Genomic DNA, 27,735 nt, shown 5'->3' with positions numbered 1-27,735 from the left:
GCACCACAGTTTGTTTCTGAGTTTAAGAATAGGTTGGATGGATTTTATTTTGTCTTCTTCGTCTGTTTCAGTTGCAGGGATGCACACACAATATTCAATATTTAAGTCATGTTTCCAATTTTTGCACAGCCTTGGAGAAAATTATTTGTTGTACATGAATTATTTCAAAAACAACTGACATTGCTTTGTAATCATAGCTTTTCTTTGCTTTGTTTTTGTAATCCTCTGCAATTTTGAATCCTATATGGGGACTGATATTATGTTCAGCCGATCATTTATGTTTTAAATTTTTTAAATAAAACTAACTAAAGGAAGGAACGTAAAGGAAGGAAGGAAGGAAGGAAGGAAGAGGGTCTCAATGCAAACCAATCATGTGAGTGCAGACTCGTCACTAGAGTACCTTTCACAAAAAGGTCAAAGGATAGAATTCCAGGTCATCTCTTCAGTTTCACAAGAACTACAAGGGAAACCCGAGCTGGAGGTAAACAACAGTTTCACAAGGCGGCGCTGGGGAGGCGTGAAACGGGCGGGGCCGGGCCTGAGACAAATCACCGGGCTTGTTTGGCTAACAGCCAGGTGGCGAGAGGGCTTTCTGCCTTGAATTTGACACCTGCAGGTGACGGGTTTCCAGGACTACTGTGTGACCGCTGTCTGGATCGGTTTGCTGCGAGGTGTCGCGGGCATGGCCGGGCGACAGGAGGGAGGAAACATAATAACATCACACGTCGACTACAGAGAGCGAGAGGCCGTTGACTGTAATCCACACTGTTCACTATACTTGTACTGTATCGTGTCGGTTATGAAAGGACCGAAAAGAAAACTGATGCTCTTACACTTGAACGCATCCCTGTGATCCTTTGTGTCCCAACTGTAGGAGCTCCTGTGAACGACGTTAGTGAGGCACATGCAAGAGTCAGACACACCCGAGCATGCTGGGAGGCTGATTTGTCCAATCTATTGTGACCTCTCTCTATTAATGTCTGTAAACTTTATCGCATATCTCGAGTACTGTTCGTCCGATCGACTTCACACTTGGCGACTTCACACTTGCTGGGAACCCGAGGAAGTGGTGCAAATTTGGTGCAATTTGCACTCGCCATGTGTTCAATGTTAAACAACTTTGACCGCACCAATGGTTGATGCAGCAAACATACCTCCCATCAGGGCTCTGACTGAACTGCCCGCATGCACACACAAGCTAGCCAATAGGAGCACAGACATGTTTGATTGACAGCAGGATCAACCAATGGACATAGCCTAAACGGTAAAAACATACCCTGGCCTGAGTTGTTATCTCTGAACAAAGACTGTAATTCACCACTGTATAGTGATTCCAGCAATTAGTAGAGAGACGTTTCCACCAGTGTTTCTGACCGCAAGTAACTGCCTAGGGTGAGTTCTTTCCTGTGAGCTGCTCAAGCCTAGCCAGCTATAGCTGGCAATTCATCCAGACTCCCGGCGCTGGCAAGCTATTTTAGCTACAGTAGATAGCAATTTGTCTGCATAGCAGTGGGGCGAACGGGCACTGCACTAGTCCTTACAATAGAGAGACCTGAATCCAGTCATCTTTTCTGTATATATATATATGTCCTTTATTTACACATTTAAATACATGTGTCATCAAAATGCACTCTGGCAGTTTAAAATGAGCAAACTGAATTGCAGTGCACAATACATATTAAATATTAAAATTCGTTCAATATCTAAAAATCACAGTAAAGCCAGAAACACAGTAACACAGGATTGCTCTTATTTGTGACCATTCAGCAATCTGACCATGGAGGGTATAGGACTCTTTTTGTAGCGCTCTGTTTTGAACAACAAAGCTTTACTTCCTTGATTTGATGCATCTCCTGTTGAAACAGGATGTTGGTTGCGGAACATAATGCAATGAGGGCTCATTCAAAAGTCTAAACCAATAGAATATGAGTCAGGCAGAGTAAGCAGTTTTATTAGTGGATGGGAGGGGAGGGGCAATATTGATTAAAAAAATCAGATGGTTTTAAATTTATATTTTTACACCTATATGAGGTGAGGTCACCATCAAAGACACTCTATTTTCTAGGACGTAAAAGTAATGGGTGTTCATGTCATGGTGACTCGGAAATGTGCTCACGAACATTTCCACAAACATTTTGGTATTCATCGTCGTCGGATGCACCTGAGGTATACGTACAGATCGAGGGCCTGCAGATGATTCATCAACCGCACGTTGTTTGTTCATCGCTACTTTTCTCAAGAACAAACATACGATGAACGTACAAAATGTAAGATGAATGTACGAAAAAATATATGAACGAGGCCTGATGGCTTGTTTTCCTTGGAGGGGTCCAGTCGTGCTCCACGTCTGACTTACGAGGGTCGATGATCCTCATCCAGGACACAAGGTTCACGCACGGTTCACAGTCTGCCACAGGAGATCTGGGTGGATTGAGAGATCACATTCCTCCGCCAGGAAGAAAACCACCACGTACAGCTCTGCTCAGACCTGCTTTGTTTGGCCAGTGTCCAACGGGGTGGGAATAATACTTTAATTACCTTTGTAGATGTATACATTGTGAAGCTCCACTCAGGGCTATGTTTCGGTGAGAATATATTATACAGTACAACACAATTATGCAACATTGTTAGTTATTGTATTGCATGTGATGCACCAATATGGACAGAAGCAAGAGAGAGAGAGAGACACTCAGGAGGCCAACACTCAACACAAACTGTTATTATATGTATTTTATACTGTATAGATAGTTTCATTATCATGAGATGTCAAAAAAACTAAGCTACTGGTATTCTATTTCAATGGGAAATTATTGATAGCATCTTAATGTGGTTATTATGAAACAAAAACAAATCTTTATAGAAATATGAAGAGACCGGTGTGTATGTAATAAACATTCGATTCCAGTCATGAGAGAAAATATCAGGCAACAAAATGTTTTTTTTCCTCACAAGACAGATAGGCTAATTTACTTACAGTACTATCACTGATTTGGGTGTGAGATTGAGAAGCATCAACTAGCACTGACCATGTCATGTCCACCATAAGTAATTATGAAGCAGAAGCTTGAAGATTCACCCGTAACGTTAAAGACCGGTTGTGTTGATGCGCCTCGATGCAGTAAGAATAATGTAATCTTTGAATGCAAACTGTCCAATGTAATGTGATACATGTAAGGAAATGTGATACTTAGCAGATGATGCGAAGAGACCACAGCAGCATTGTGCAGCTGGCAGTGATTCCCTGGGGAACACACGGCTCATTGTGCAACTGGGTAGAGCCTGTTGCGCAACACTTGCACACCCTTAATCCTTGACAGTTTCCAGTCACTTTTCATTACCAACCACCAGGGACACGGCCCCGCCCCGACAACAACATCACAAGAACCACAGAAGAAGATGCTATTTTGCTATGAGGTCACATTCAATAGTGCTGCCCAAATCCTGTTAATTGCTGCAGAGCTCCAGTTATGAGGTTTTCCTATAACAGCATGGACATTTCTTATAACAGCATGGACAGATTGGATTAAGATACTGTATAAGGATACTTCCTTACTTAAGATGCATGTCAGGAGGTTGGACACTGGAGTTCACACATGGACATGAAGTTCAAGCAAGCGTTACGGTTGAGCTGAGGTGAGCGCATGTTGACTGAGGGAATGTAGCTGAATAGCTTTTGACCAAATATAATGAGGAAATATGATGATTCCCCAGTTTTTTTTTTATCAGTTACATTATGCTGTAAGTGTGTAATAACAATGGCAAGTGTAACATTGTGGCACCACAGTCCAATTCAAACTATCATTTGCACACACTTAACTGCCTTTATTTCTCAAAACAAACCACTTAACCGACTTGCCGCTGCTCTGCCAGTGGAAAAAACTTAATGCATCCTCAGGGCTTTCTGCAAAACAATATAAAAATGAAACTCACTGTTTTGCTGCTCCAAACATGTATTTCATTAATGTAGCTGATCACAAAATAACATAACTAAACATGATGTTTTTCAGCTCAGTCCCATCATGTGCCTTCATGCAAAAAATAATTATTACTTTGAGTTTGCTTTTAGTCCTCTGAGGAGATTTTGAATGTTGGACCTCCCCACTACTTCTGTAAAAGGGTTAGTTTTGGGGGTTTTTGGGTTCCAGAGTGTTCCCTGAAGAACGAGTTTGTGAACTCTGCCACTACGTCTTGACCATGAATCTTTTAGAGATGTTTGAAGTGAGGAGCCTTTAAGATGCTTATTGACTCCCTTTTGATCAACCCATAATGGACTCCTCTTCTCCCAACAGTCTCACTGAACAATATTTTCTCAATCACTCCTCAAAGTGAATCACTGGCTTTGTGCGTCCAGATGCTCGTTTAAAGTGCTATAGGTCATACATAATAATGATTCAGTACAAATTCACATGGATGTGTATCTCTGAAGCGAGATGTTTTGCTGGACAATTCAACCTTAATATGATATCTCCACTGGCTGTGCGAACCCAGGCTGCCAGCACAGCAGCAGCAGCAGCAGCCACTTTGATTGGATGAATCACTCTTGAATAAACACTTAGTGACCCATGGCTTATTGGTCAAGATTAGCCCTGGCAACAGGGGCTCTCTCTCTGGGGTACGCCATCGACGCACGGGGGCCCAGCCTAAACACCACCCTGCCGTTCACCTGAGCTCTCTCCCCCTGGTCCTCCTAGTATCCATGTCTCCGCATGGGGGAGGCAACACATAACTTGGAATGGTACCAGTCCGGCTCGCAACAACTACAGAAGGCAAAAAACATGCTAATAATCCAGAAATAGGAGCTGGACATTTAATTCATTATTACAGACAGACAGACAGACAGCGTGTAGCTCTCCTCCCTCCAGGCGTATTGGATTTGAAGCAATGATCAGCTGCAGATGCCTGAACGCACCCGTAGGACATTTCAGAGAGCATGTTGTGAAAGAGCAGGGAGAAGTATTAGGCAACTTCTAAAAACGAGAGCACCGGCGACTTCCTGTTGTCGTGTTCCTATTCTTTAGTGTTTGTCCTCTGAGCGCTGTTCCTGCACACGTTGAATCGAATCAGTTGGGAACACTCTGTACACACTGTGCCCCACGTGAACCCACCTGCCTTGAGCTTCCTGCGTGACATGCTCCACAACTCAATTACAATTGATGTTTTCAATAGCCACCACGACACCTCCAGGGTCCTCCACTCTTCCTTAGACGCATGGCCGTGGCGAATGATTGACTTTTAACACGTCATGTATTTACATAAGCTTTACTGTACACTTTGTTCCATTTTCTCATTAGGCGATGCATCATGTCCTTTATTTGAACACCAGTCACATAGTGCCCCAGTTTTTTTTTGATACTGGATTTTTTTTTACCTTCCCCATAACAATGTGTGCACAGTTCTGCATGTCATGAAGGGAACCAGAGGGCAGGAACAGCCATCTCTGGCACAGGTTTAATATCTTTCACAATGGCCTTTTGAGACAATGGGAAAATCTTATCGCCGCAGAAAACCTACAGCGTTCCGGTCAAGGGACAGATAAGTAATAATTGTATATGTAGGCTAACTGGTATCGATTTGGACCAGTTTTCTTTTTGCGGAGTCATATAGGCTGCATGCATAATAACACTGTCATCTTAAAATGCTACAAGTGGTGGCAACCAAACAGCTGAGAGAAGCGTATCCCAGAAATCTCAGGGTGGATGTTAACGCCACTGAACCAACTGAATTATGCATAGTATTATCAATCTGTGTATCTTTCCTGTATTGGTGTCTTACTGCTGGCCAAATAGCAGCAATAGCACTAGAGGAGTAGACAGTCCCTCCTTCATAGTTGTATAATTAAATTAACAAACAGTATATTCATTGGATTATAGTGCATTGTTTTAGTTGCCTGATTTTAATTTATTTTGTCCCAACCAGATTTAGTTGATAATAAAAAAAAAAGATTTAGTGCATAACTTTCTATTGGATAATGTGTGACGGTTGTGGTGGGAGCAAGTTGCGCCTTGCTGTCCGTTGGACCCACATAACCTCCAGCAGGCATGTGCACGGCTCATGCACATCACACACCTACGGTGTCTATGTGCATGTGCATGGCTCATGCACATCACACACCTACAGTGTCTGTGTGCAGGCATGTGCACGGCTCATGCACATCACACACCTACGGTGTCTATGTGCATGTGCACGGCTCATGCACATCACACACCTACGGTGTCTATGTGCATGTGCATGGCTCATGCACATCACACACCTACAGTGTCTGTGTGCAGGCATGTGCACGGCTCATGCACATCACACACCTACGGTGTCTATGTGCATGTGCATGGCTCATGCACATCACACACCTACGGTGTCTGTGTGCGGACAAAAACAGTTTGTTCGCGGCACACAGTCAAGTCAACTTTATTTATAGTATTTTTATATATATATTTTATATATAGTTTATTTATACAGTACGCCGTCGTGGAATTTGGCTCCTCTCCATTCCGCTCATCTGAGCCACATTCAAACATATGTTCCACTTTGCTTGTTTGCTAGATCGAGGCAAAGGCCAGACAGACAGTAGGGACAACGAGCAACATTCTTATTCCCCCCATCCCATTCTCAACAAGAAATGAACACAGTGACACAAGTACAAATTCAAATCAATCAAAAGTAAAATTGCATACTTAACATAATGTCCACATATTTATACATACATTATATTTATATAACACACATAACATTCAGCGTGGTAGTTTGTTCAGTGCCCTCAATAGCAGAGGGGACAAAGCTCTTTTTAAAACGTGCCCATTTCCAGGTCAGAGGGACCTGTATACCTGCTACCTGATGGAAGGAGTGAAAAGAGTGGATTGAGGGTCGTGGTGTGCTATGGTGATTGCTCTGTGTCTTAGGGCTCTGTTGTTGAGGTCTGAGAGGTTTTGGGTGGGAAGACCAATGGTTTTTGAGGTGTTGTGTGGGTGATGTGGGTGAGTTTGTTCCTGTTTGTGGCAGTTAGCAGCATGGTGAAGAAACAGGGTGGGCAGTAGACTAGATGCATGTTGTACACAGAAGGTGAGGAACGACAGAAAGTGCGCTTAGTTTTCGTATGGCAGAAAGTCTTTGCTGGCCGCGTCTGTGGATGTCAGTGGTGTGTTGATCAAAAACTGGGTTTATTGTCCAGAGTGAGTCCGACATATTTGAAGGAGTTAACCAGTTCAACCGTTTCATTATTGATGCATGATGTGGGGCATGGACTGTTATGTATGGTGTGAACTGAGGTTTGTGATGACCATTTCTTTTGTCTTGGTAACATTTAGCTGAAGATAGTTCTCTGTGCACCATATGGAGTGCTGGTAGGCTGTAACTGAGTTGAGGAGTGCAAGTATAGCTGTGTCATCAGAGTATTTGAAGTATGGGCGAGGGGCGTGTGCAGCCGTTGGTATAGAGTGTGTATACAGGAAGTGGCTCGGCACACAGCCCTGAGGGGCTCTGGTGTTGGTGATGATGCTGGAAGATCTTACTGTGCCCACTCTGACGGCTTGTGGTCTGTTGGTGAGGAAGCTGTGCAGTGTTTCTTGATCATCTGGTGGCACTGGATTGAAAGCAGAACTGAAATCAGTGAATAAGATCTGGAATCTGGATGAAGATGTACGGTGCTTTCAGGTGCTGGAAGAGGCAGCTGACTCAAAATGCTGAATTCTTTATAAACATCAAATGTTTTGTATGCAAATCTATATTGATAACATAACTAGTTTCTGCAGTTGTTCCGTAAATGTGCGTAAGGGGAAATAATATATAGATATTTTTTTTTATACAGAGGCGAATCCAATTTTAACTGTAAAATCTAAGCATAAAACACGGAACTACTTTCCATCCTTTGCCATGATGCCACACATGTCCAGCAGAAGACCAGAGGGATTCATGAAATTCAGATGACTGCGCTGAAACACCTGGGTCTGTTCTGGAGGACTGTCTGAAACACCTGGGACTGTTCTGGAGGACTGTCTGAAACATCTGGGACTCTTCTGGAGGACTGTCTGAAACACATGGGACTGTTCTGGAGGACTGTCTGAAACACATGGGACTGTTCTGGAGGACTGTCTGAAACACCTGGGACTGTTCTGGAGGACTGTCTGAAACACATGGGACTGTTCTGGAGGACTGTCTGAAACACATGGGACTGTTCTGGAGGACTGTCTGAAACACATGGGACTGTTCTGGAGGACTGTCTGAAACACCTGGGTCTGTTCTGGAGGACTGTCTGAAACACCTGGGACTGTTCTGGAGGACTGTCTGAAACACCTGGGACTGTTCTGGAGGACTGTCTGAAACACCTGGGACTGTTCTGGAGGACTGTCTGAAACACATGGGACTGTTCTGTCTACAACAGATCTTGAATGCATTTTCTAAACTCCCAATTGCAAACACCAACATTTGTATCAGTCCTTCTGGATCTTTCATAAAGCTTCGTGCATCCTGAAGACTGAAGCCCTTTGCAGACACGGGCTCACAACACGGGTGCAAAACCAGAAAAGCTTTTTCATGACACTTTCTTATCACAGTGCACAACAAGCAGCGATAATCCAAAAATATCCCCAATTATCTTTTTATCGATAACTGTGAAGAGCAACCATGAGAGTAGTGAAGTCAGGGTGCATTGTAACATTGTTGTAACTTTGTAGCATTTGTAACATTGCAGTGAAGTCAGTGTGCATTGTAACATTGTTGTAACATTGTAACAGTGAAGTCAGTGTGCATTGTAACAGAGGACTTCAATTATTTCTGCCTTTCCATGTCTCATGATCAGAAGCATGTGTCTGCCACGTGGAGAGCTGCTGTATTTGATTCAGACTGAAGGGGAAACATTTCCATGGCTCTTTGAGGATGAAAGGTGGTGAGATTTGGAGATCACAGATGTCTTAAACGGCAGAAAGTAATGCTCCTTATTCTGGTGCTAATCAAATAAGTTGCGTTTGTATGCAAAGCTGTGTCTGTGATGCTATTTTGTGACAATGATAATACAGTAACAACAATGGCAATTAAAAGTAAATAGAACAGATAGATAGAGATAGATAGATACTGTAGATAGATAGATCGATCCATCCATCCATCCATCACTCGCTCAGTGTTTTCCAGTTGACCCTTGCTCCACTGCCCGCTGACCTGTCTCTGGCTGTTTATTTTAGAGCAATCAAACAGACAACTCTTCAATTATAGGAGCAGGATGAGTAATTAATGATTGCCCATGGTATTACCTTGTTGTCAGTGAGTGGCTCAGTGTCTACGGTGCCCTCAGGTGGTCAGGTGGTGCAGCCACATGAAGCACATGGTGTGTGGAGCTCGGGCGGACCTGACTGCAGGTTTGTGGGGTAAGGGTTAGTCCAATATGTACTCATGTACACATACTGTATATATTTACTTGATTTGATTGCACTTGCAACTTTGTGATTGTCTTTAGTTATCTTCCTACTTCTTATCTCTCATTGATGTGACCGCTACGCTGCATACAGGCACTAAGACAGATTCCTCGTATGTAACTTGCATACTGTGGCAATAAAAGTGATTCTGATTCTGATTCTGATTCTGATATACCTGTATCAGGTTGCCAAAACACTACGTTGATAATGGCCTTGTATTAAGAATTAGATTACGGCCTGGTCAGTGTCGTCCACTGCTGATACAGTAGCTGATAGGATTGTGGTTCCTCCAGCCTGTAAAACCTGCAATTTTGTTGCAGTTTTATTTACTAATTTAATTGTTCTGTTATTGATTGATTGATTGATTGATTGATTGATTGATTGATTGATTGCCGGACCCGGAATGGGCCACCTAAGAAATGTCACAGGGGCTGACTGACTGACTCCATGCGTGAGTGTTGAGCAGCAGCAGCAGTCCAGAAAAGAAGGGAGAGCCAGAACAAGAAAACACAGTCTGTCCAACCTGCCCTATCCTAACCTACTCTGACCTTAGCCTGAACTATAGCAAGCAAAGAATGGCCAAGTGTTGGATGCTGTTGTGGGGTGCCAACTGCAATGGCCCTTGTTTTGTTGCAGTTGGGCTGAAGAAAGTTGTGTGCAGCTGATGGAGATTGACTCTACCGCACACTGACTCTATAAAAATGTGTCCATTGCCTTGTCAGCCCTGCACTTCATGCGGTGCAGAGATGGAGACATCATCCACAATGCATCCATTCCTGACAGGTACGGAGCTGGTAAAGTGCCAGACTCGCGTTCCCATGGAGACCCTCGTCTAGTGTGCTCTCGCGTACAGAAGCCATCCAGGTGTTGAAGGCGTTCCCATGGAGACCCTCGTCTAGTGTGCTCTCGCTAAGTGATCCAGGTGTTGGAGGAGGCCAGTGAAGTCTGAATAACTGCTAATGATCTTGAAGGTGTGCAGTGAAGATACTTTGGGAATTGATTATGTCATTAGTGCACATTTTGTTTGTGTGCATGTATGCATGTGAAGTGCTCATCTTTTTCAAATTGAACAAGGAGAAAGATGGGCTGATCTGATCAAGGTGTTAAATGCAAAGGAAAATCATTCGTAGCACTGAATCCTAACGAGTTCTGGGGATGGATACACTGTTTATCCAGTTTCACCAGAAAGTCCATCACTCATTCTTCTCTCAACAAGCTACCACAGACAGCTCATGTGAAGCAGACAATATCCCTCCTCAATAATTTATAGCCTCATCCAATTGACTGTCCCTTTTTTTTCCCAATCCACTAGTGTGTGACCCCTGAGGTGTAGACTGATTGATTACAAATAGCCCTAGCCTATACTGAAAAAAAAACGATTGTTTTTTGCTCCCACTTTTCGGGAGTTGAAGTGAAAGATCTAAGACTTCTTCTATGCACACAAAAGGCTTATCGGCTTATGTATCTTTCAAATTGTGTTCACAACTTTGGGCAAATCCGTGTTAGTGAGCACTTTGCCAAGATGATCCATCCACCTGACAGGTGTGGCATACCAAAGATGCTGATGCTGGTCACAGTAAAAGGCCACTCTAATGTGCAGGTTTATCACCAAATACTGACTGCTCTTCTTTATCAAGATAAAACTGCAAGTCCAAATGTCCCCCAAAATTGCTGAAAGATTGCTGGTTTAATCATTGTTGATGAGAGGGTTAGGGTTAGGTAAGGTAATGAGTACAGTATACCGGTAGGCTATGTTGTTCAAGCATTCACACACTACTATGAGGCCATTTACACCTGGCGTTAACATGCGTTTTCTGCCATCAGATTGCAATCAGATTGCAATCTGATCACAGAAAACACATGTTAACGCCAGGTGTAAATGGCCTCTATGATATCTGTGATCAGTTCCTCAGTAAACGAAGCATCACTGCTGTGAGGTACCGAATTGTCCTGCCGCCTCCTTTCTTCGACCTCCAATGTGATTGGTTGAAAAATGCTTTAATCGTTTCAGATGTTGTTATAGTTATCGTATAGTAGCTATCTTCCTAGTTTCTTTCTAGATATAAACGGGCCATAGCACGAGTCGAGGAATCATTTGGTCCTTGCTTCTGAGTCAACATATCCTTTCTCCATGAAGTCATCTCTCTCTCTCTCTCTCTCTCTCTCTCTCTCGCTCTCTCTGATGTGCATCTGACTGACTCAGAGAAAAGGGAAGAGCAGTCCTTGTGTGGCCTATTTATAGGTCAGAGAGGCAGGTCCGGGTCCCAAGATGACAGGTGAAGACAGAGTGTCCCGTCTGTCTTCACCTGTTAAGTTTGAAGGTCTAAGTTCACACCCCCTAATTGGCTAACCAGTTCTTCAGCAGGGATTCTCCGCGTCTTTGTTGGCTTGGCTTGACCTCAGCTCATCGTGGTCGCAGCCTCACTCACCTTTTTAGTCTCCTTTAAGTGAGCACCGGGGGAACTTGTTCCACCCTACACGTGTTCCATTATTTGACTTCTTCCTCGTTTGAGTTCCTCAGCTGTTGCCACAGATAGGAAAACGGTGTGAATGTCGTTGGGTGTGATCAAGCGAATGCGGAGTCAAATTTGTGTCTCGGAGTGGCACCGCAGCCCTCTAAAAACTACGGGGGTTATTCCTTCTGTCACCTCCTGGAGCCCAGAGTGGATTACCAGATCAAGTTAATCTGATCTGGGAGCCGCTGCCCAGACTGAGAGCCTCAGGCCGGCACTCTGACGGTGTTTAGGGACAGGTGGGAGGGCAGCTCAGAGGGGAGCCAAGGTCTTTGCTCTATCATTATCTAGAACATTAAGAGCCAACATTCAAATGATATGACACCCCATCGAGATGATATGACACCCCACCGAGGCCCTCTGAAAGTGGGCGAGACCTACACCCATCGAGGCCCTCTGAAAGTGGGCGAGAGCTGGATTGTGGTCATGTTCAATCAAAGCCAACTAAATCTTTGTTCAGTCCGTCAATCTACAGTGACTGTGCATGACAAGTTAAAGGTACATTTGCCATGTTACTAATGATCATGTCTATAAAAATGAATCTCACATTATAAAGTGTATAGAAATGAGAGTTACATTGTATAATTTGGTACCTCATAAAGTAGCTGCATAACCGTCTTCTAACCTAGAGCAGTGGTTCTCAACAATCGATGAATTACCGTAATTGTTCAACTTCATTTACAAGAAGTTGACACAGTTAGACAATGAAGAAGAATGACTGTTTTGATCATAGTTTTCACTGTTATCTCTCTACCTACCATACAGATAATCATGGAAATCTGGACAAAAATCATAATCTAACAAAACAAATATTCTCAGATTTGTGGGTCAGAGAGAGAAAATCTCAATGGTGGACTGTCCAAATTGGGGTCTGTGGTTCCAATATGGACTAAATGAGGGCTCCTTGATATGAAAAAGGTTTGAGGATCACCGTTCTACAGGATTACTTACAGTGATATACATGACAGACAAAGCAATGCATGATCCATATCAGTCAGCTATACAGAAATCAATTCAGACCTGGAGATAAAATAACGATGGAAAACGATTATGAAAATGCAGCTGGATTAAAGCAAGTACTTAAACTAACTGGGTGAGCTGAGTCAGCAGGATTCATTCTCTTCAAACCCGCTAATGCAAATCACATTAAACAAACTGATGCCAATCAATAGATACCAGACGTCAGACAACAAATTATACAGAAGTGCTTCACCTCATTGTTTCAGTGCAGGACTGTATAATGCAGGGGGCAGCATACAATACTGGAGATTGGAGATTATTTTGACATCAATATAGTGCTGGGGTTGACACCGCCCCCTCTGCACAGGCAGCTGCACTGTACTGATTATATCAGTTAGAGTCTGGATCCGCTCCAGATCCAATACTTGGCCCAAAGTGGGGGGAAGCCCTTGGGTTAAGTGCTGCTCTGTCGATGTATTTCATCAGTCTAAATGCCTGCGCCTGTCTGGCCTTTAAATAAAGATCATAAAAAACGTCATACTGTTAAAGCATTGGAAAAGTGGGTTTTATTGGCACATATCTCATACGTTTTATGCATTGTGCAGTGGAATGCAAACGACAATACGAAAAGAGGTTGTGTTTATTGAGGTGTGGTGCTGAAGATAATCTTAAAGCACCAATCAGGCGTGTGCTGCATACAGTAACGGTTCACATAATGACTTATGAGTGGGGAGATTTTGACACTTTGCACAGATGATAGTCCTTATCGACTGAGACGGCCCTTACAGCCTTCCATATTTGTTGAAAAGGCCAAAGATCAAATGGATTGTTGTAGAATACGTGCTGCTGCTGCAGGTCACAGCTGTTTACTATTTGTTGGTGGATTTTAATTCAATTGAGCTCATTAGTCTATTCCCCCCGGAGTCATTATGACATGTACGTTGTATTTATATTTTAGATGCTGTGATGCTCTCATCCAGAGTGACTTGCCATAAGTGCGTTTCCAATGAGATAATTTCCTAGATCATCAACATTTCAAGAAACCACTTCTTATCACGAGTTTCTGCTGATGATCTAGGAAAGATCAGCAGCAAAGGTCAAAACTGTAATACTGGGTGACACAATAGATGTAAAAATGTATAATAATCCTATAATGACAATGTAAAGGAGAAGTGGGAAGAAAAGACATACTATGAGAAATATGAGCTAAAAGAAATTATGTTACACTTCAATGTTAGAGGATATTATTATATTGAAGGGATAGAGGAAGAGGATCAGGGTGGGTTGAGGGATTTGGGTGGAGAAGCAGTAACAGTAATATTTATGTACTGGTATTACAATTTATCCAATTAATGAAAAAGTTTTAAATATTACAATTCACAGGCAGATGTTCCATTATATCTTACTGGTGTTCTTGTCAAAATCCTGCAGTCACAGTTGAGGAGTTATGTGTGGAGGTCTGGAGATGTGGTGCAGGAGAGTGTGATCCAAGACAAACCTTGATGTCTGTTGTCCTCTAGTGGCCGTACATTTAACACTTCCCTCAGGTTTTTATGCATTTTCTGCTACAAAACCTTTTCAAAATACATTTATTATTGATTTTGGACTGAAATCTATGCCAAATATTTTACTCTGTCAACATGTAAGAGAAATTCCAGAAGTAAATGGTATTAAAAAAAATCAAAACCAGAATACAAATAGTTTGTTAAACTGTTCAACTTATGTCCTCACTAACAAAAGGTTCAGTATGTTAGGCTATTTAATTTAGCATTTAACCTTTAGGTTGGAGTTGGACATTTTAAATTGATTCTCTTTTCTAAATTGTCTTAATTTTACTCCCTTTTTTTTGTAGATCTTACATAAGGTCCGGTCATACATCTTGATGGTATTTTTGGTATGTGGAATCACTGTTTCAGCAGTATGAAATACAGTACATGTGTCACTTCCATGTCATATGAGTCCAGTTCCTTAAGTGAAGAAAACGATCATCCCCCTATGACATCACACAGCCTGCACTCGATCATCCCCCCTATGACATCACACAGCCTGCACTCTCACTGCACTTTCGCTTCTCTAATTCTACTGTAGAAGTCAATGAAGAATGTGAACTCCATGCAAAGGGCACTCTCTGTACTTTTATTTATAGGTGGATCTTGATGATTCATTGGTCGTGATTCATCTTGATTCATTATATGCACTTCTCTAACTTACTTATCTACGTCTTTTTAACAAATTTTTACTCAATCACAATTTTTACTCGATCACATATTAACAATTTTTAGATATAGTTTCTCATAGGCTACTGCACATATTTCTTTCATACTGCAAATATTTTGTTTTGATCTCAGTAACTACTATTTCTATTACTGCTGCTATTTTATACAATATGCTGAAACTGTAGGTTATGAATTGTAACAATTTGCTCAATTATTATTCCATTTTCTTTGCTGTATCTTATTATTTTCTGTTGCAACAGCCCATTGTTTCCACAAAGGTAATTAAAGTTCCATCTTATCTCATCTTACATAAGAATAACACAAGCACATTTTGTTACAGCTGTTGCCCTCTACTCCTTACTATTGGTTGCTTGTAATGTTGGAATTCATACTGTTACACTAATTGAAGGTCAGTCTGGATGTGAGCATCAGATAATAAAATGGAAATGTAATACTTGAATGCTTTGTAGATTTAAGAAAGAAAATTATCAATGCATTTTGAAATATTTTACTGCCACAAAAATGCCAAAAAAGGGGTGGATACTTTTTTTTTAACACACATTTTCCAAAAGTGGACACTGCTGCTCTGACTCCACCATGTGGTATGAAAGGAGTAATAGGCTACATATTTTTCCACATGATTTTACTGTGTATCAAATTACATCTCATCTCATGGAATTATCTTTTAGGGTTTATCAAAGGGATTTTTAATTATTGTAAGTCATCTAGGATATATACTACTAGTATATATCCTAGCAGTATTATACTAGCACTAAAATGGTATCTGATATTTTTCAGAGCCCTTTTTGAGCAGCAGACTCAACGTTCACCACAGGGTGGCACTCTCTCATCTCTGCTACAGGATCCTGCACAGTTAGGCATTGAACTGGCACATGGAAACAACTGTTTACTTAATAATAATAATAATAATATTTATGACTGTTTACTTCTCACTACAATACAGTAGATGCAAAACATCTATGCTGTTCAGGCTGGAGACTGAACAGCAAAGGACACAGTTCTGGAATCACTGGAGCAATCTTTCATTTAGTTATTGATGTGTCTTTTTGTATTTTACACAGCATTCTGATCACAGAACTCCCTATTGTGTAGTGAACATAGACTGTATTATAGTGAACAAAGCAGTTCTTTGGGATGTTGGGAGGTACAGTAGGCGCTGGTTTTGGCTGAGACTGATGGCTTCACTCCCTCTACTCCTGCCTGTTGTAGGCAGGCGTGCTGGGACAGGAATGGTGGTCTGAGGTATGCCTATCTGGTCCGTGCCACTCCCCAAACTCTCGTCTCTCTTTAGATCAGTTTTTCCTGCCCTCTGGCTACACATTTTCTCCTCCCGCATTTTTACTAGAGACTTGCTCTCAATTAGTTAGGAAGAGTGAGAGCAGACGTAGCTCAAGCGTCTGATGTATAATATGTGTGAACTGTCACAGTTTTTAAAATGAAATTAATTGTGTAAACAGCACGGCCGGCTAGAGTGAGACACTCAAGGCTGGCTCCATAGGGTCACATTATAAAGTTGCTCCCAGTAAGCCGTTTGTTAACAGAGTACAGATCATGGCAGCACGGATGTCAGTCTGTGCTGCCAATCTCATACAATCTGTACTGAGACATCATACAGTTTCTTATGTAGAGAAAACCTTTATTTTACCACTTTTCTTTATCAGCAGATAATATGTGTAACTCCACCTTCAATGTCCTTTATCCTTATCTGACCCTCTGAATCCTGATTTAAGATCGGGCTCCACACCTACAGTACAGCCTAAGCTGCTTCTACACTATTTCACTAATCTAACAGAGTCAACTCCAAACCCTGTGTCACAATACATCACATGAACATAATGAACATTATTTAAACATGGTGAGATGAAACAATGGTGGCAACACTTCAAACAGAGCACAGTAACAAAAAGGAAATGGTATCATAACTGTAGCAGATTCACAGGTTTAAACCTTTTTTAAGCTGCTATCCAATGATCATGCAGTAAAATGTCTCCTAAATGTCCTGAGCATGTCCTGGACAGACATTTTTTTTAATTTACATTAAATTGATGAAAAACTGCAAGGTTTGACATAGAAATGTACCTGGAAATAACCTTTAGACCACACAGGTACAGTACGTAGCAGGCAACATTTGAGCAGTGGCTGAATGATTACATGAAATATTAATGGAACACCCTAGCTAGTACATTTTCTCAAGACAGTCCCTACCATCTGGACAGCATCATGTCTCTGTGCAATGCATTGATTACCAAAGAAGGGAGTGTATTTCCCAACAAAATACAAATGTATTAAATACAACCCCTGTACATATACTGTACATGCTGCAAAACACAAATCTCAGTCATATGAAACACAATGCCCAAGTATGGCCCTTGTAAAGACAGCACTATCCCACAGGCAGAGGTGGGATGGAGCTGGATGGAGCTGGAGGTCCTCAGGCCTACACATAGTCCTTGCCTGACTGGCTTGTAGAGTGGGACGGTGGGTAGCGTGGAGCTTTCTCTGACCCTTTGCCGGAGCAGTTGCAGCAGAGGAATGCTCCCCCGATAATGGTGAGGCAGGCTGCTCCCCATCCCACAAACAGGGCCTTTCCAAACTCATACCTGTAAGTACACACATAACACCGGACTTTATGGTTCTGGGATTAGTAAACAAACAGGGTTTTTGTGCATTTACAAGTATACTAGTGGACCCATGGGAGTTGGACCCCCCAATCCCCCAGCCCCCGGGAGTTATGGTGCGTTCCTTTATCGCAAAATAACTGGGATGTGGAGGCTAAATGACATCACATCCGTTTTGTTAGCGTTCCATTTGCAGAAAACTTGAGCTGGGAAGTTCACTGTTCATTGGTCAGATCCAGTCGCTAGCCAGGCTAGCCATTGTTAGCGATAAAATTGACAACATGGCATTTCGCGGCAATTTGCGCATACAAACACTGCAGCCTCATGTCCACACAGATAGATGTTAGGCAGTGCTGTGTGTACAGCTGATTTATTGAGACACAAACAAAACAGAAGTGCTAAACAACATTACTACGATTATACTACTACTGTTGTTGCGCGGCGCAGCCATCTTGGATTTTTGATGTTGGGGCTGCTGAGACTCCTACGAGTTTGGAATGGGACATACCAGCTCTGATGACGTCCCCGCCCAGCTCATGACCTTTGAAGTCGTAAGATTACCAGTCCCCAGTTATAAAGGAATGCACGATTAGACCCACCCAGTCTGCTCAGCCAGGAAGGATGAAATCACTAATGACATCATCAATGAATGATGACACCACTGATGACATCATTGCTCGAGTGACATCACATCATTAGGTAATTAGGGCAATTACCAAATAAAAAAATCTGGCTCCGTCAGGTCACCCGCAGGGGTGCTCTTTACACGTCAGCCCGATCGCACGTAGAGCGGCATAGCTGTGGCCCGGACAAAATTCTGCTCACAGACGGATACTTCTCATTCTTACAAGTCTGTCCTCCAGTCTCAAAAGGCAAACTGATCACATTGCATTCAAAGCTCAATCTCAGCAACAACTTACAATAATTAAAGATTTTGGATTGAAGTGAATTACAAAAAGATGGAAAAGTGTCGGCTACTTGAAAATAATGCATACGCAAATATGTGCTAACTTGGACGGACAGAACAACAGCACGATAGTAGCTCAGTTTCCTGCGTCGTCATCACACACAACTACACAAAAGTGTGACTGGAAATACCAAGAAGTAACAGAACTATTCTTGGCCACAATTGTGTTTCGTCTAAAGGAGGGTAAAATATCTCTATTTTCTTTTTCATTTGTACTAGTTTTGATTCTTTTAATGTTCAGTAATGCTTTTTCTTTGTTCTTTTACACAAACCTAATCGTTTTCTCTTTGTAATCTCTTATTGCTGTATATTCTTTTCTTTTATTTATTTGACGTATTTTTTTTAAATCTATTTCATGTAAAGCACTTTGAATTGCCTCTATGTATAAATGTGCTATACAAATAAACTTGCCTTGCCTTGCCTTACTGATACCTGCTGATGAGTGCATGTAGTTACAGGCTTAAAGAGCAGAGAGAGAGGGCGGGTGACCTCACCTGGAGTTAGTGGGAGTGAAGGGGTTGTAGAAGTCCTGTGCTATCCTGTTGCCGTACCAGGACGTCCCAACCAGAGCACACAGACCTGGGAAACCACATGCATAAAGTGGTGCATTGATATTATGGTATTGATCAAATTGTTCATACAAGGCAAATAATAATAATAATAATAATAATACATGCTTAAGATGTGTTTGTGTCTGTGTTGCTGGACTGAAGTTGAGTGAACCCTGACCGGAGATGATGAACAGGACCCCTCCGGCGAGCGCCACTTTGTCCTTCTGCTCGATGTCGCCTGCCAGACAGGTGGTGCACCTCATGCCCACCACCGCCACCAGGATGGAGATGCCACCCAGCAGGATGGAGGCCACCATCAGGCCTCTGCCGCCCTGCACCATCCCTGGACACACGGGCGATTTGATTTGATTATGTTTCATTGCACAAGGCCCAGAGGAGGACTTTTAAAAACTGGCTTATGCCAAGAGATAGTTTTGTTGTTAAATCCACCCAGAGCAAACATCATCATCTCTGATTTCCAACTATTTAAATAAATATAAACTGCAAGTGGACTGCCTGCTCTTCATCATCTTCATCGTCTCCTTCTAAATTCAGATACTTTCAGATATTTCCATCGTGGCCACCATGATGTGCAGATGGTAAAGCAGGATCACTGGATTGCATATAAGGTCAATTGCATTGCACATGGTCCGATAGTGGCACAATAAAAGATTGAGGAAAAGGAATATCAGAGCTTAATGACAATAGGTGCAAGTCTGTTTCAGTCTCATTGCTCTTCTTCTTGTGTGCAACATTCACAGAACTGGTGCATACAGATGCCATGATGAGTCATATTCAGCAGGAATTTACAGGAGACGTTCATTCAAAGATACCTTTATCTGGTGAAGTTTGCATTAATATTAGATTTCCACTTAGCCAGAGGAATGTATACATCTGACATAAGACACAACCATGCACAGTGTGAGCGTGATTCTAACTTCTATTATTTTTGAATGGACTTCAGGCATTTTCTCTTTTCTTGATGTCACTGGTATTTGACTGACATGTCTCTACATGTGTGGTCGTCCTGCAGGCAGGGAAGGGGACACATTCTTAAACCTCTCAAAAGTTTTGCATAATTTAAGAACTCCAGCACATTGGATACACATTCATTCCTGTTTTACAACATAATATATAGCCTATAATTTAGTGCAAGGATCCTTAAAAATGTCAGTATTATATTTCATACATTTATATTCACCCCAGTTGTAATGGAAGGATTCTAGTACTTTATCAGGGATCCTTCAGGCATGGGCCAGTCAGCCATTCTGCTCCCTGACCCCATACATTTAGAATAAGACATTGTTTATAGACCGAATAAGTTGGAGGTTCAGTTTTCTCCCTCTGAGAAGACACAATATAATCAGTTGGTGGCAATTCTAAAATGATTTTAACTCATACAAACTGTCGTGAAAAGCATCAAGTGAGAGTAGAAAATTACCTGGTAGCTGGAGGAGTGAATCGTATACTTTACACTGAACCTGCCCTGTGCTCTGTGATACACAGCTCTTCCATAGGCCTTCATACATGGCCTGAGCTGTTATGATGTTGTCTCCTGCGTAGGATGAAGCTTTCCATTCTGGCATGACAGTGGATGCTATCAAGCCAATGAAACCTAGGAAGGCCAGCACAAAGCCAAGAAGCTGAATCCCTCCGTTGGCCATGGTTCACCAGCCCACAAAGTAAAGATTTGAAGAAGTAAAGAGTGAAAAAGAGTAAAAATCCTTTTAGTCAAGCGGATAGTTTGACAAATTACAAAAAAATAATCCTGGATGTAGTTCCCGAGGGCTCTGGGTGGAGGAACTGTTGCTTCTACAGAGTTTTGTCTAGCTGTGCATCTTCAGGGAATTACCTGGAGGAAAGGAGGATCCTGGAATCCCGGCACTTCAGTCAGAGGTGAGGGGGAGCAGAGCGACATCTAGTGGAGGCACACAGAGATGACTGGAAATCTGGAAGATCTAGTTCTGTGTGTGGTTATATGTATGAAACCCAGACTCTTTTTAGAAATGTTCAAAAGTAGCAGTACTGACAGGGAAAAATGCTAAAGTGTAAATAGAACGCTTAGGTAGTGTAGTCAGTCAGAGTTCATGAAGAATATTTCAACTTCCTCTAACTCAGCTTTCTTCTATATCATGGATCTTATAAAAGCTAAACTAACTAATAACTAATAACTAAATGCTTCTTATTGCTTGCAGGCTGCTTCCTGAAGCAGCATGCAAGTCAGCTAATTTTGGGGGGAATCTTGTTTGTTGTGAGCTAGGCCGGACCTGGCCAGTGACCAAAGGTTTTGTCTTACTCAATTCAGACGTGTTGTCATTTGCACTTTGTGTCAACGTGCTCTCAAATCCACAAGGGAACTTGTTTCAGTGCGGCAGGATCCCTGCGGCACAGAGGTATGTTGAGCTTTGTTTATTTTATTTACACGGAAATAAACAATTGTCAGTTTTAATGAATGTTATTCATTAACTATCCTGTAAATTATGAATGAATGATTGCAAAACAATCGTGAATGTACAGTGTGACTGTTCTCTCGTATGTCAAAACGATATTTCGGTTTTCCTGTTCATTCACGTGAGCTTGTTTCATTTTGTCACAGTGAAGAATGGACAAGGCAGCAGGTGTCACACTGGGCCTGGTGCTGCTCCTCTGTTACAATGGAGAAACAGTCTCACAGACTCCTTGCCCGTACACGTGCCAGTGCTTCACTCCAGCCCAAATGCTGTGCGCTCATGAACGAATGGGGTCTTTACCCCTGAACATCTCCAAGGAGGTCAAGAGCATCATCGTCATGACCACGTCCCTGACCTACCTGTTCGCCAACACCTTGCGGGAGAGTCCCCAGCTCACCAAGCTCGTCTTCTTCAACAACGTGCTGCGAGATATTCACGCTCAGGCTTTTGAGAACCTCACTGAGCTGCAGGAGCTGGAGATCAGCGCCAACCCCATGCTGTATGAGCTGTTTCTGGGGACCTTTTCAAACCAGGGCAACCTCGTTAAGCTGTTCCTCAACTTCAACAGCTTGAAGACTGTGATTCCAGGCACGTTTGACTCCCTGAAAGAGCTGGAGACTCTGGAGATGAGGGACAACATCATGTCACATCTGCCCACTCTTCTCTTCCTGAACCTCCACAGTCTTCGTGTCCTGGATTTGTCCCAGAATATGCTTACAGAAGTGGAAAGGGAGACTTTCTCAGGCTTGGCTAAGCTGGAGAGCCTGAAATTGGACTACAACCTCATCAGCAGTCTTTCTCCTGACACTTTTCACAATGTTTCTCAGTTGAAAGAGCTTAACTTGGAGGGGAACAAGATCTCCGAGCTCCCTCGTGGCATCTTCTCTACGCTGACCGAGCTGGAGGTGCTGAACCTCCGTGGGAACTTGCTGTCAAGCTTCAGCAATGAGGTGTTTGGACTTGTTCCCTCAGGTTTGAAGGAGCTGGTCTTGAAAGGCAACCAGCTAACAGCGCTGTCCTCTCTCTGTGGCCTGTCGTCTCTCACCCACCTCTCATTGTCCTCTAACCGGCTCTCCGAGCTTCCTGTGGACATTTTCAAGAACCTCAGCGCTCTGGAGAGTCTGGACCTCTCCGACAACCAGCTCACCTCGTTGCCGGACAAGATCTTTGGAGACCTCGTCACTGTCAAGGTGGTCCACCTCCACAGGAACAACCTAAGCGAGGTGGACGCCTTGCTGTTTGAGAACCAGCGCTTACTTGAGCAGCTCTACCTGTCTGACAACCAGCTGCAGACTCTCCCATCTGGCTTCTTTGACCCCTTCGTCTTTCAGCACGTAGTGAGGCTGCACGGAAACCCCTGGAAATGTGACTGCCAAATGTGGTACCTACATGACTGGGTGATGAATAACAATGCGGACATAGAGGAGCTGGACAAGGTGTTCTGCAACGGCCCGGGGTTTTTAAGAAGGCGGCCAATAGCCTCCGTTGACAAGGACCAGCTGGTGTGTCATTTATCTGATGACGCGACTCCAGATCTCAACAGTTGTACGACAGAAACGATCAATAATACCATGATCATCAAGTGCAAAATGAATAGATGTTCTCCTCTGACAGTGAAGCTGCAGTTCCAGGATGAGGATGGCAGTATATATGAGCATACTGTGAAGAAGGACTGGGCAGAACATTTACAATGTAGCAATGGGACAGAGACGAGTCCCACTCTGTAGATTTCTCCCCTGTTATTTCTATGCAAATTTCCCAATTTATGAAACTTTGCTTTGTTTGCGAATATCTCGCACTTCCACTTTGTTGGATTTGGTCTTTAATCATACTAAATTTGGTTCCTATGTTCTGACTGTTAGTAGTCTCAGTCAATAATGCAAACAAACCAACTCAACAGCTGATAACCAGTAGCTACTGAACATCACTGAAAGATAAGAGGGGTGGATGAACCTTTGTCTTGTAAGGCTCAAAGTTCAGCCCAATCGTTCGTCCTGAATGCAAATTGTTAATCATCTGCTAATATGTTTTGACTGTTGTGTGTTTAATTTCTCCACTAGATGACTCTGCTCACTTCTGTATGCAAATACACCAGCAATGCCTCTTAATATACTCTTAATATGCTAAACGCTTCTTGATACGAGGAGAAATTTGTTTTGTTCCCTATAGGATGCTGAGAATATCAGGACGTATTCTCAGGACACGGCTAAATAATGCTTCTGAATAGTTTATGTCTTCTTAACAGCTGTTTTTTTTTTGTTCAATTGATCAGTTCAGTTTTCAAGCGTATACAACACAGGAGGAAAACATATCAAATGCATGACATTTGAAGCTCAAATCAAATTCTCAATTCAAACACGCAGTTCGCTCACAGCCAGGAGCGTACTAAAGGGCCCTTCCACTCTTTCATCCAGGTTTTTTTTTTAAAGTTGATCGAGACAAACAAGTCATCCAGCGAGAGTCTTTCTTAACACCCCACTGCTCCTGAATGCTGAGAAGGATGATAAAGAGTGAGAGAGAGAGAGAGTGGAGCAGGGAGGAGGGAGGAACCCGACAGAGCGAGGCACACAGATGGCAACACCTTGAATACAGCACCCTAACCCTATAGTTTATAAGGGTCAAAGGCCAGCGGGTCGATTGGGTGCTCGGTGTGGGTTGAATGACATCACAATTCACATGACAAAAAGTAGAGGCTGTCTTACTTCCAAAGTTTGGAGGGATGGCCTTAAGTGGAGGTAATCCTCACTTGACCAAAACTAAGGGGTAAACAGAACATGTGAAGTGGGGAAATACTGCGATGGCACAGAGTTGTTAGCTAATGAGCACATTAACATAGGCCTATGGAAGTTGTTAAATGCATATATTTATTCGGGGGACATCGACGCTCAAACTGAACAAGCCATAAATAATTTAGAGCTGCTAAAGCAACTACTGGGACATCCCACCATCAAAATAAACCATGCCCCAAGCAAAAATACTCATGGATTAATTTAGAAAAGTATATGAGGTTGCACATTTCTGTAACATGGTGATTTCATATTACTATGATTCATCTTTATCTTTTCATCTTTTCATTTATTTATACGGGAAAAGATTAAAAGTGACATTACAGGTGTCAAAACTGGCCTGGCTCAGTTAAAACTGGTTTTCAGCAGGTTCCTGTTCGGCAGCACATAAAACAATACACAGACAAACTCAGTTTCACTACATAATAAAACAGCCAATCACAGACAGCATCTATGGACAGCTCAACAAAATCAACTAACAATCATACAGACAGCAACACACGCATTCGGTGAAGCCAGAGTACAATGGTATACGTGAGTTAAGTCAGTGGTTGCAGGTGTATTCTTGCATCATCAGATGTTGTTCATATGCCTGTTTGAAATGTGAGATGGAGGTTATTTCTCTAATGTGATATGGGATCTCGTTCCAGATTTTGGTGCATGTGTGAAAAAATGATCCTAGTCCATAATCATTTTTGTAGGCCAGCCCGGTACTGATTACTGGTATCTAGTAAGTATACTGTGAAGTATTTTTTTGTATTGCAGGGGAAATATAACTTGTACCAAATTATTTAGCTAGAATCAATAGTCTATGTATAATGACATATTTTGCATAATGGATGTAATTGTTTATAGCAATTTTGAATACATCTAAATATAAAAGAGGTTAAAAAAAAAGTGAATGTAGGCTACATGGGTACATCCCAAGTGTGACTTCTGTCTTAATTTTCTTAAAATGAGCACTTTCTGATTTCAATAGAACTTATTATTTATCCACCTATCTACCTTGGAAATTAAATATAGGCCTAATATGGATCAGATCCTAAATGGTGTGTAGTGGACAGCTCTCTCTCTCTCTCTCTCTCTCTCTCTCTCTCTCTCCCTCTATAGTTTTTCTCCCTCAGGATAAATAGAGTTATCCTCAGCACCAGATCGCCTGTCAATATCCATCACTGTCAATCACTATTGTGGTCTGGCAAATTTACAGCAGCGGGGTGCGAGCGCTGTCCCGTGAGGCGGGATGAAAAGCAGCCTCTTAACCCCCTGGCCAGACCCCATCTTTCTGTCCCACTTAGTGTGCAGTTATAGCGTGGGACACCACGCTCCACACAGCCCGTCTTCAGATGGGCCAGGGAAGCGACGGAGGGGAGGAGACATTATCTGACTGGGGAGACACACAATGTCCAAACAACACAAAGCACTGGGGGGTTTCCCACAGAGTTTAGGACAGGCAGCGAGGAGGGAGGTTGTGAGGGCAGGGCAGGGTCCGAGGGACAAAGGCCAGGGGTCATCTGAGACTCACTGCCCCGGGCTATAGGAGTACTGGGAACTATTCTTTTGGTCTGAAAATGTGAATTTATCTTATAGCTGTGATACATGCCTGTTATCATGAACTGTATCATTCATAATGTCACACTGGATTAAAGGATAAATTCACCAAAAAAAAGAGAATTCAGACATTCACCCCCATGTCGATGGAAGCTGGATGGGTGAAGTTTTTTAGTCCATAAAACATTTGTGTTTTTTCCAGTGAAACAGAGTTGCAGCATTCTCCAATTGGTGACCAACTTTCAAACTTATAAAAAAAGAAGAAAAAAGGGCTCCATACTGCTCATCTGGCATAATCCAAGTCTCCAGAAGCCCTGAGATGCCAAGTTGACTTGAAGAGATGTCATTTACACCCTGTTTTAGCTGAAATCTTCACTGTAGCCACGTTGAGCTCCAAGCTACAGTGAGGATTTCAGCTAAAAAGGTAGGCTACAGGACGGACAATCCTGTCTTTTTCTCCTCCGCATTTTTCCCATCCTGGCTCGTCCTCCGTGGGCTGGCAGGCGCGGACTGCATAATCGGGCACGTCGGGCAAATGCCCGGTGGCCTGGCCTGGCCTGCAAAAAAAAAAATATATATGGTATCTAATGCCTGGCCTGAATTATAATCCCAGTCCACCCCTGTGGGCTGGCCAGGAGCGGTGGGCAGCTGCAGTGAAGCGCCCGGGCGAAACAGATAAATTATGTATTTTCAAGTCAAATTTTTTCTTCACCTGTTGTTGTTTTCTTTTACATTTGAAAGTTGGTCACCATTCACTTCAATTGTTTTCCGAGGATGTTGCAACAATGTTTTGCTGTGAAACTCCAGGACTCTGTTGTGGACAAAAAATAATAATGACGACTGAATTTACATTTTTGGGTGAACTTATCCTTTATAAAGCAGGGGTTTGTGCCTCAGTCTCTCGAATGTAGAACCCAAATATATTTAGATCTCTACTATAGGCTATGTGTTCATTGTTTTTCCTTTCAGCTACCCTTAAATGAGTTCAGTCAGTCGTGAGATACTAACCAACATCGATTTTCTATTAGGTGTCTATTAGGTCCCTCTCAGCGAATGAGAGGGTGCCGCACCTCCTCCATGATACAATGACCTGTGTCTCAACAGCAGCACACATAGGCCATTTTGAACTCCCGACAAAACTCCAGCCATGCTGACAAACAAGGGTCAATATTTATCCCTGGATGCACTCAGACCCCCGGGTGGAGGCTAAATTGGTGTTGCTGACCAAATTAACAACAGTTGACCTGATGCGGGTGTTAAGTGGATGGAGCGACGTCACTAGAATGGTAATCTTTTAGCATACTGGTATGCCCTTTTGTCTTGTCTTCCCTATTGGAGGATAACAAGGAGCTATAAGCTCCTTATCATCAAATTACAATTATTGAGCATGAATCAGCATCTATGGCCCTGGGGACCCCCACTCTCATACAGCCACCCTTGTTTTGTTTCCAGCACCCCCAGATGGAGAGGTCTTATTATGCACGCAGGCAGTGCTTCATTGTATATTACAAGTCCCTCCAGTGAGGAGTTGCTGCGAAATTTAGCTCATGGTTGTTCCAAAATAATGCAAAAAAGAATAGACTATAACCTCCCACACTCCAACATCCATGGCAGCCGCAGCACAACCAGTGTCTGGAGAGGCCCTTGTTTCACAATGGAAGGAGTCCTGCATTGATGATTGAGTGCATCACAGTTTATGGTTCGGTA

The 27,735-nt window shown here is 42.7% G+C and overlaps 2 protein-coding genes across 2 annotated transcripts; one reads left to right on the top strand and one right to left on the bottom strand.

The window, feature by feature from the left end:
- Nucleotides 1–16,176: 16,176 nt before the first annotated feature.
- Nucleotides 16,177–21,064, bottom strand: cldn1 (claudin 1). The gene is made up of 4 exons (XM_083659320.1): nucleotides 20,686–21,064; nucleotides 19,423–19,587; nucleotides 19,188–19,272; nucleotides 16,177–17,708 (listed from the first exon to the last, which is right to left on the bottom strand). Exons 1-4 carry the CDS (start codon nucleotides 20,906–20,908, stop codon nucleotides 17,546–17,548), a joined length of 636 nt encoding a protein of 211 aa, XP_083515446.1. The 5' UTR covers nucleotides 20,909–21,064; the 3' UTR covers nucleotides 16,177–17,545.
- Nucleotides 21,065–21,846: 782 nt separating this feature from the next.
- Nucleotides 21,847–23,421, top strand: LOC310796756 (uncharacterized protein; the record flags this gene model as incomplete). Its single annotated transcript, XM_083658993.1, has 1 exon — nucleotides 21,847–23,421. One exon carries the CDS (start codon nucleotides 21,847–21,849, stop codon nucleotides 23,419–23,421), a length of 1,575 nt encoding a protein of 524 aa, XP_083515119.1.
- Between the last annotated feature and the right edge of the window lie 4,314 nt (nucleotides 23,422–27,735).

The sequence above is a fragment of the Poromitra crassiceps genome (assembly GCF_964638095.1).
Source record: "Poromitra crassiceps genome assembly, chromosome: 23".
In the NCBI taxonomy this organism is placed as follows: domain Eukaryota; kingdom Metazoa; phylum Chordata; class Actinopteri; order Beryciformes; family Melamphaidae; genus Poromitra; species Poromitra crassiceps.
The sequence above is the reverse complement of the archived record's forward strand: the minus strand, read 5'-3'. Positions and strand labels throughout refer to the sequence as shown.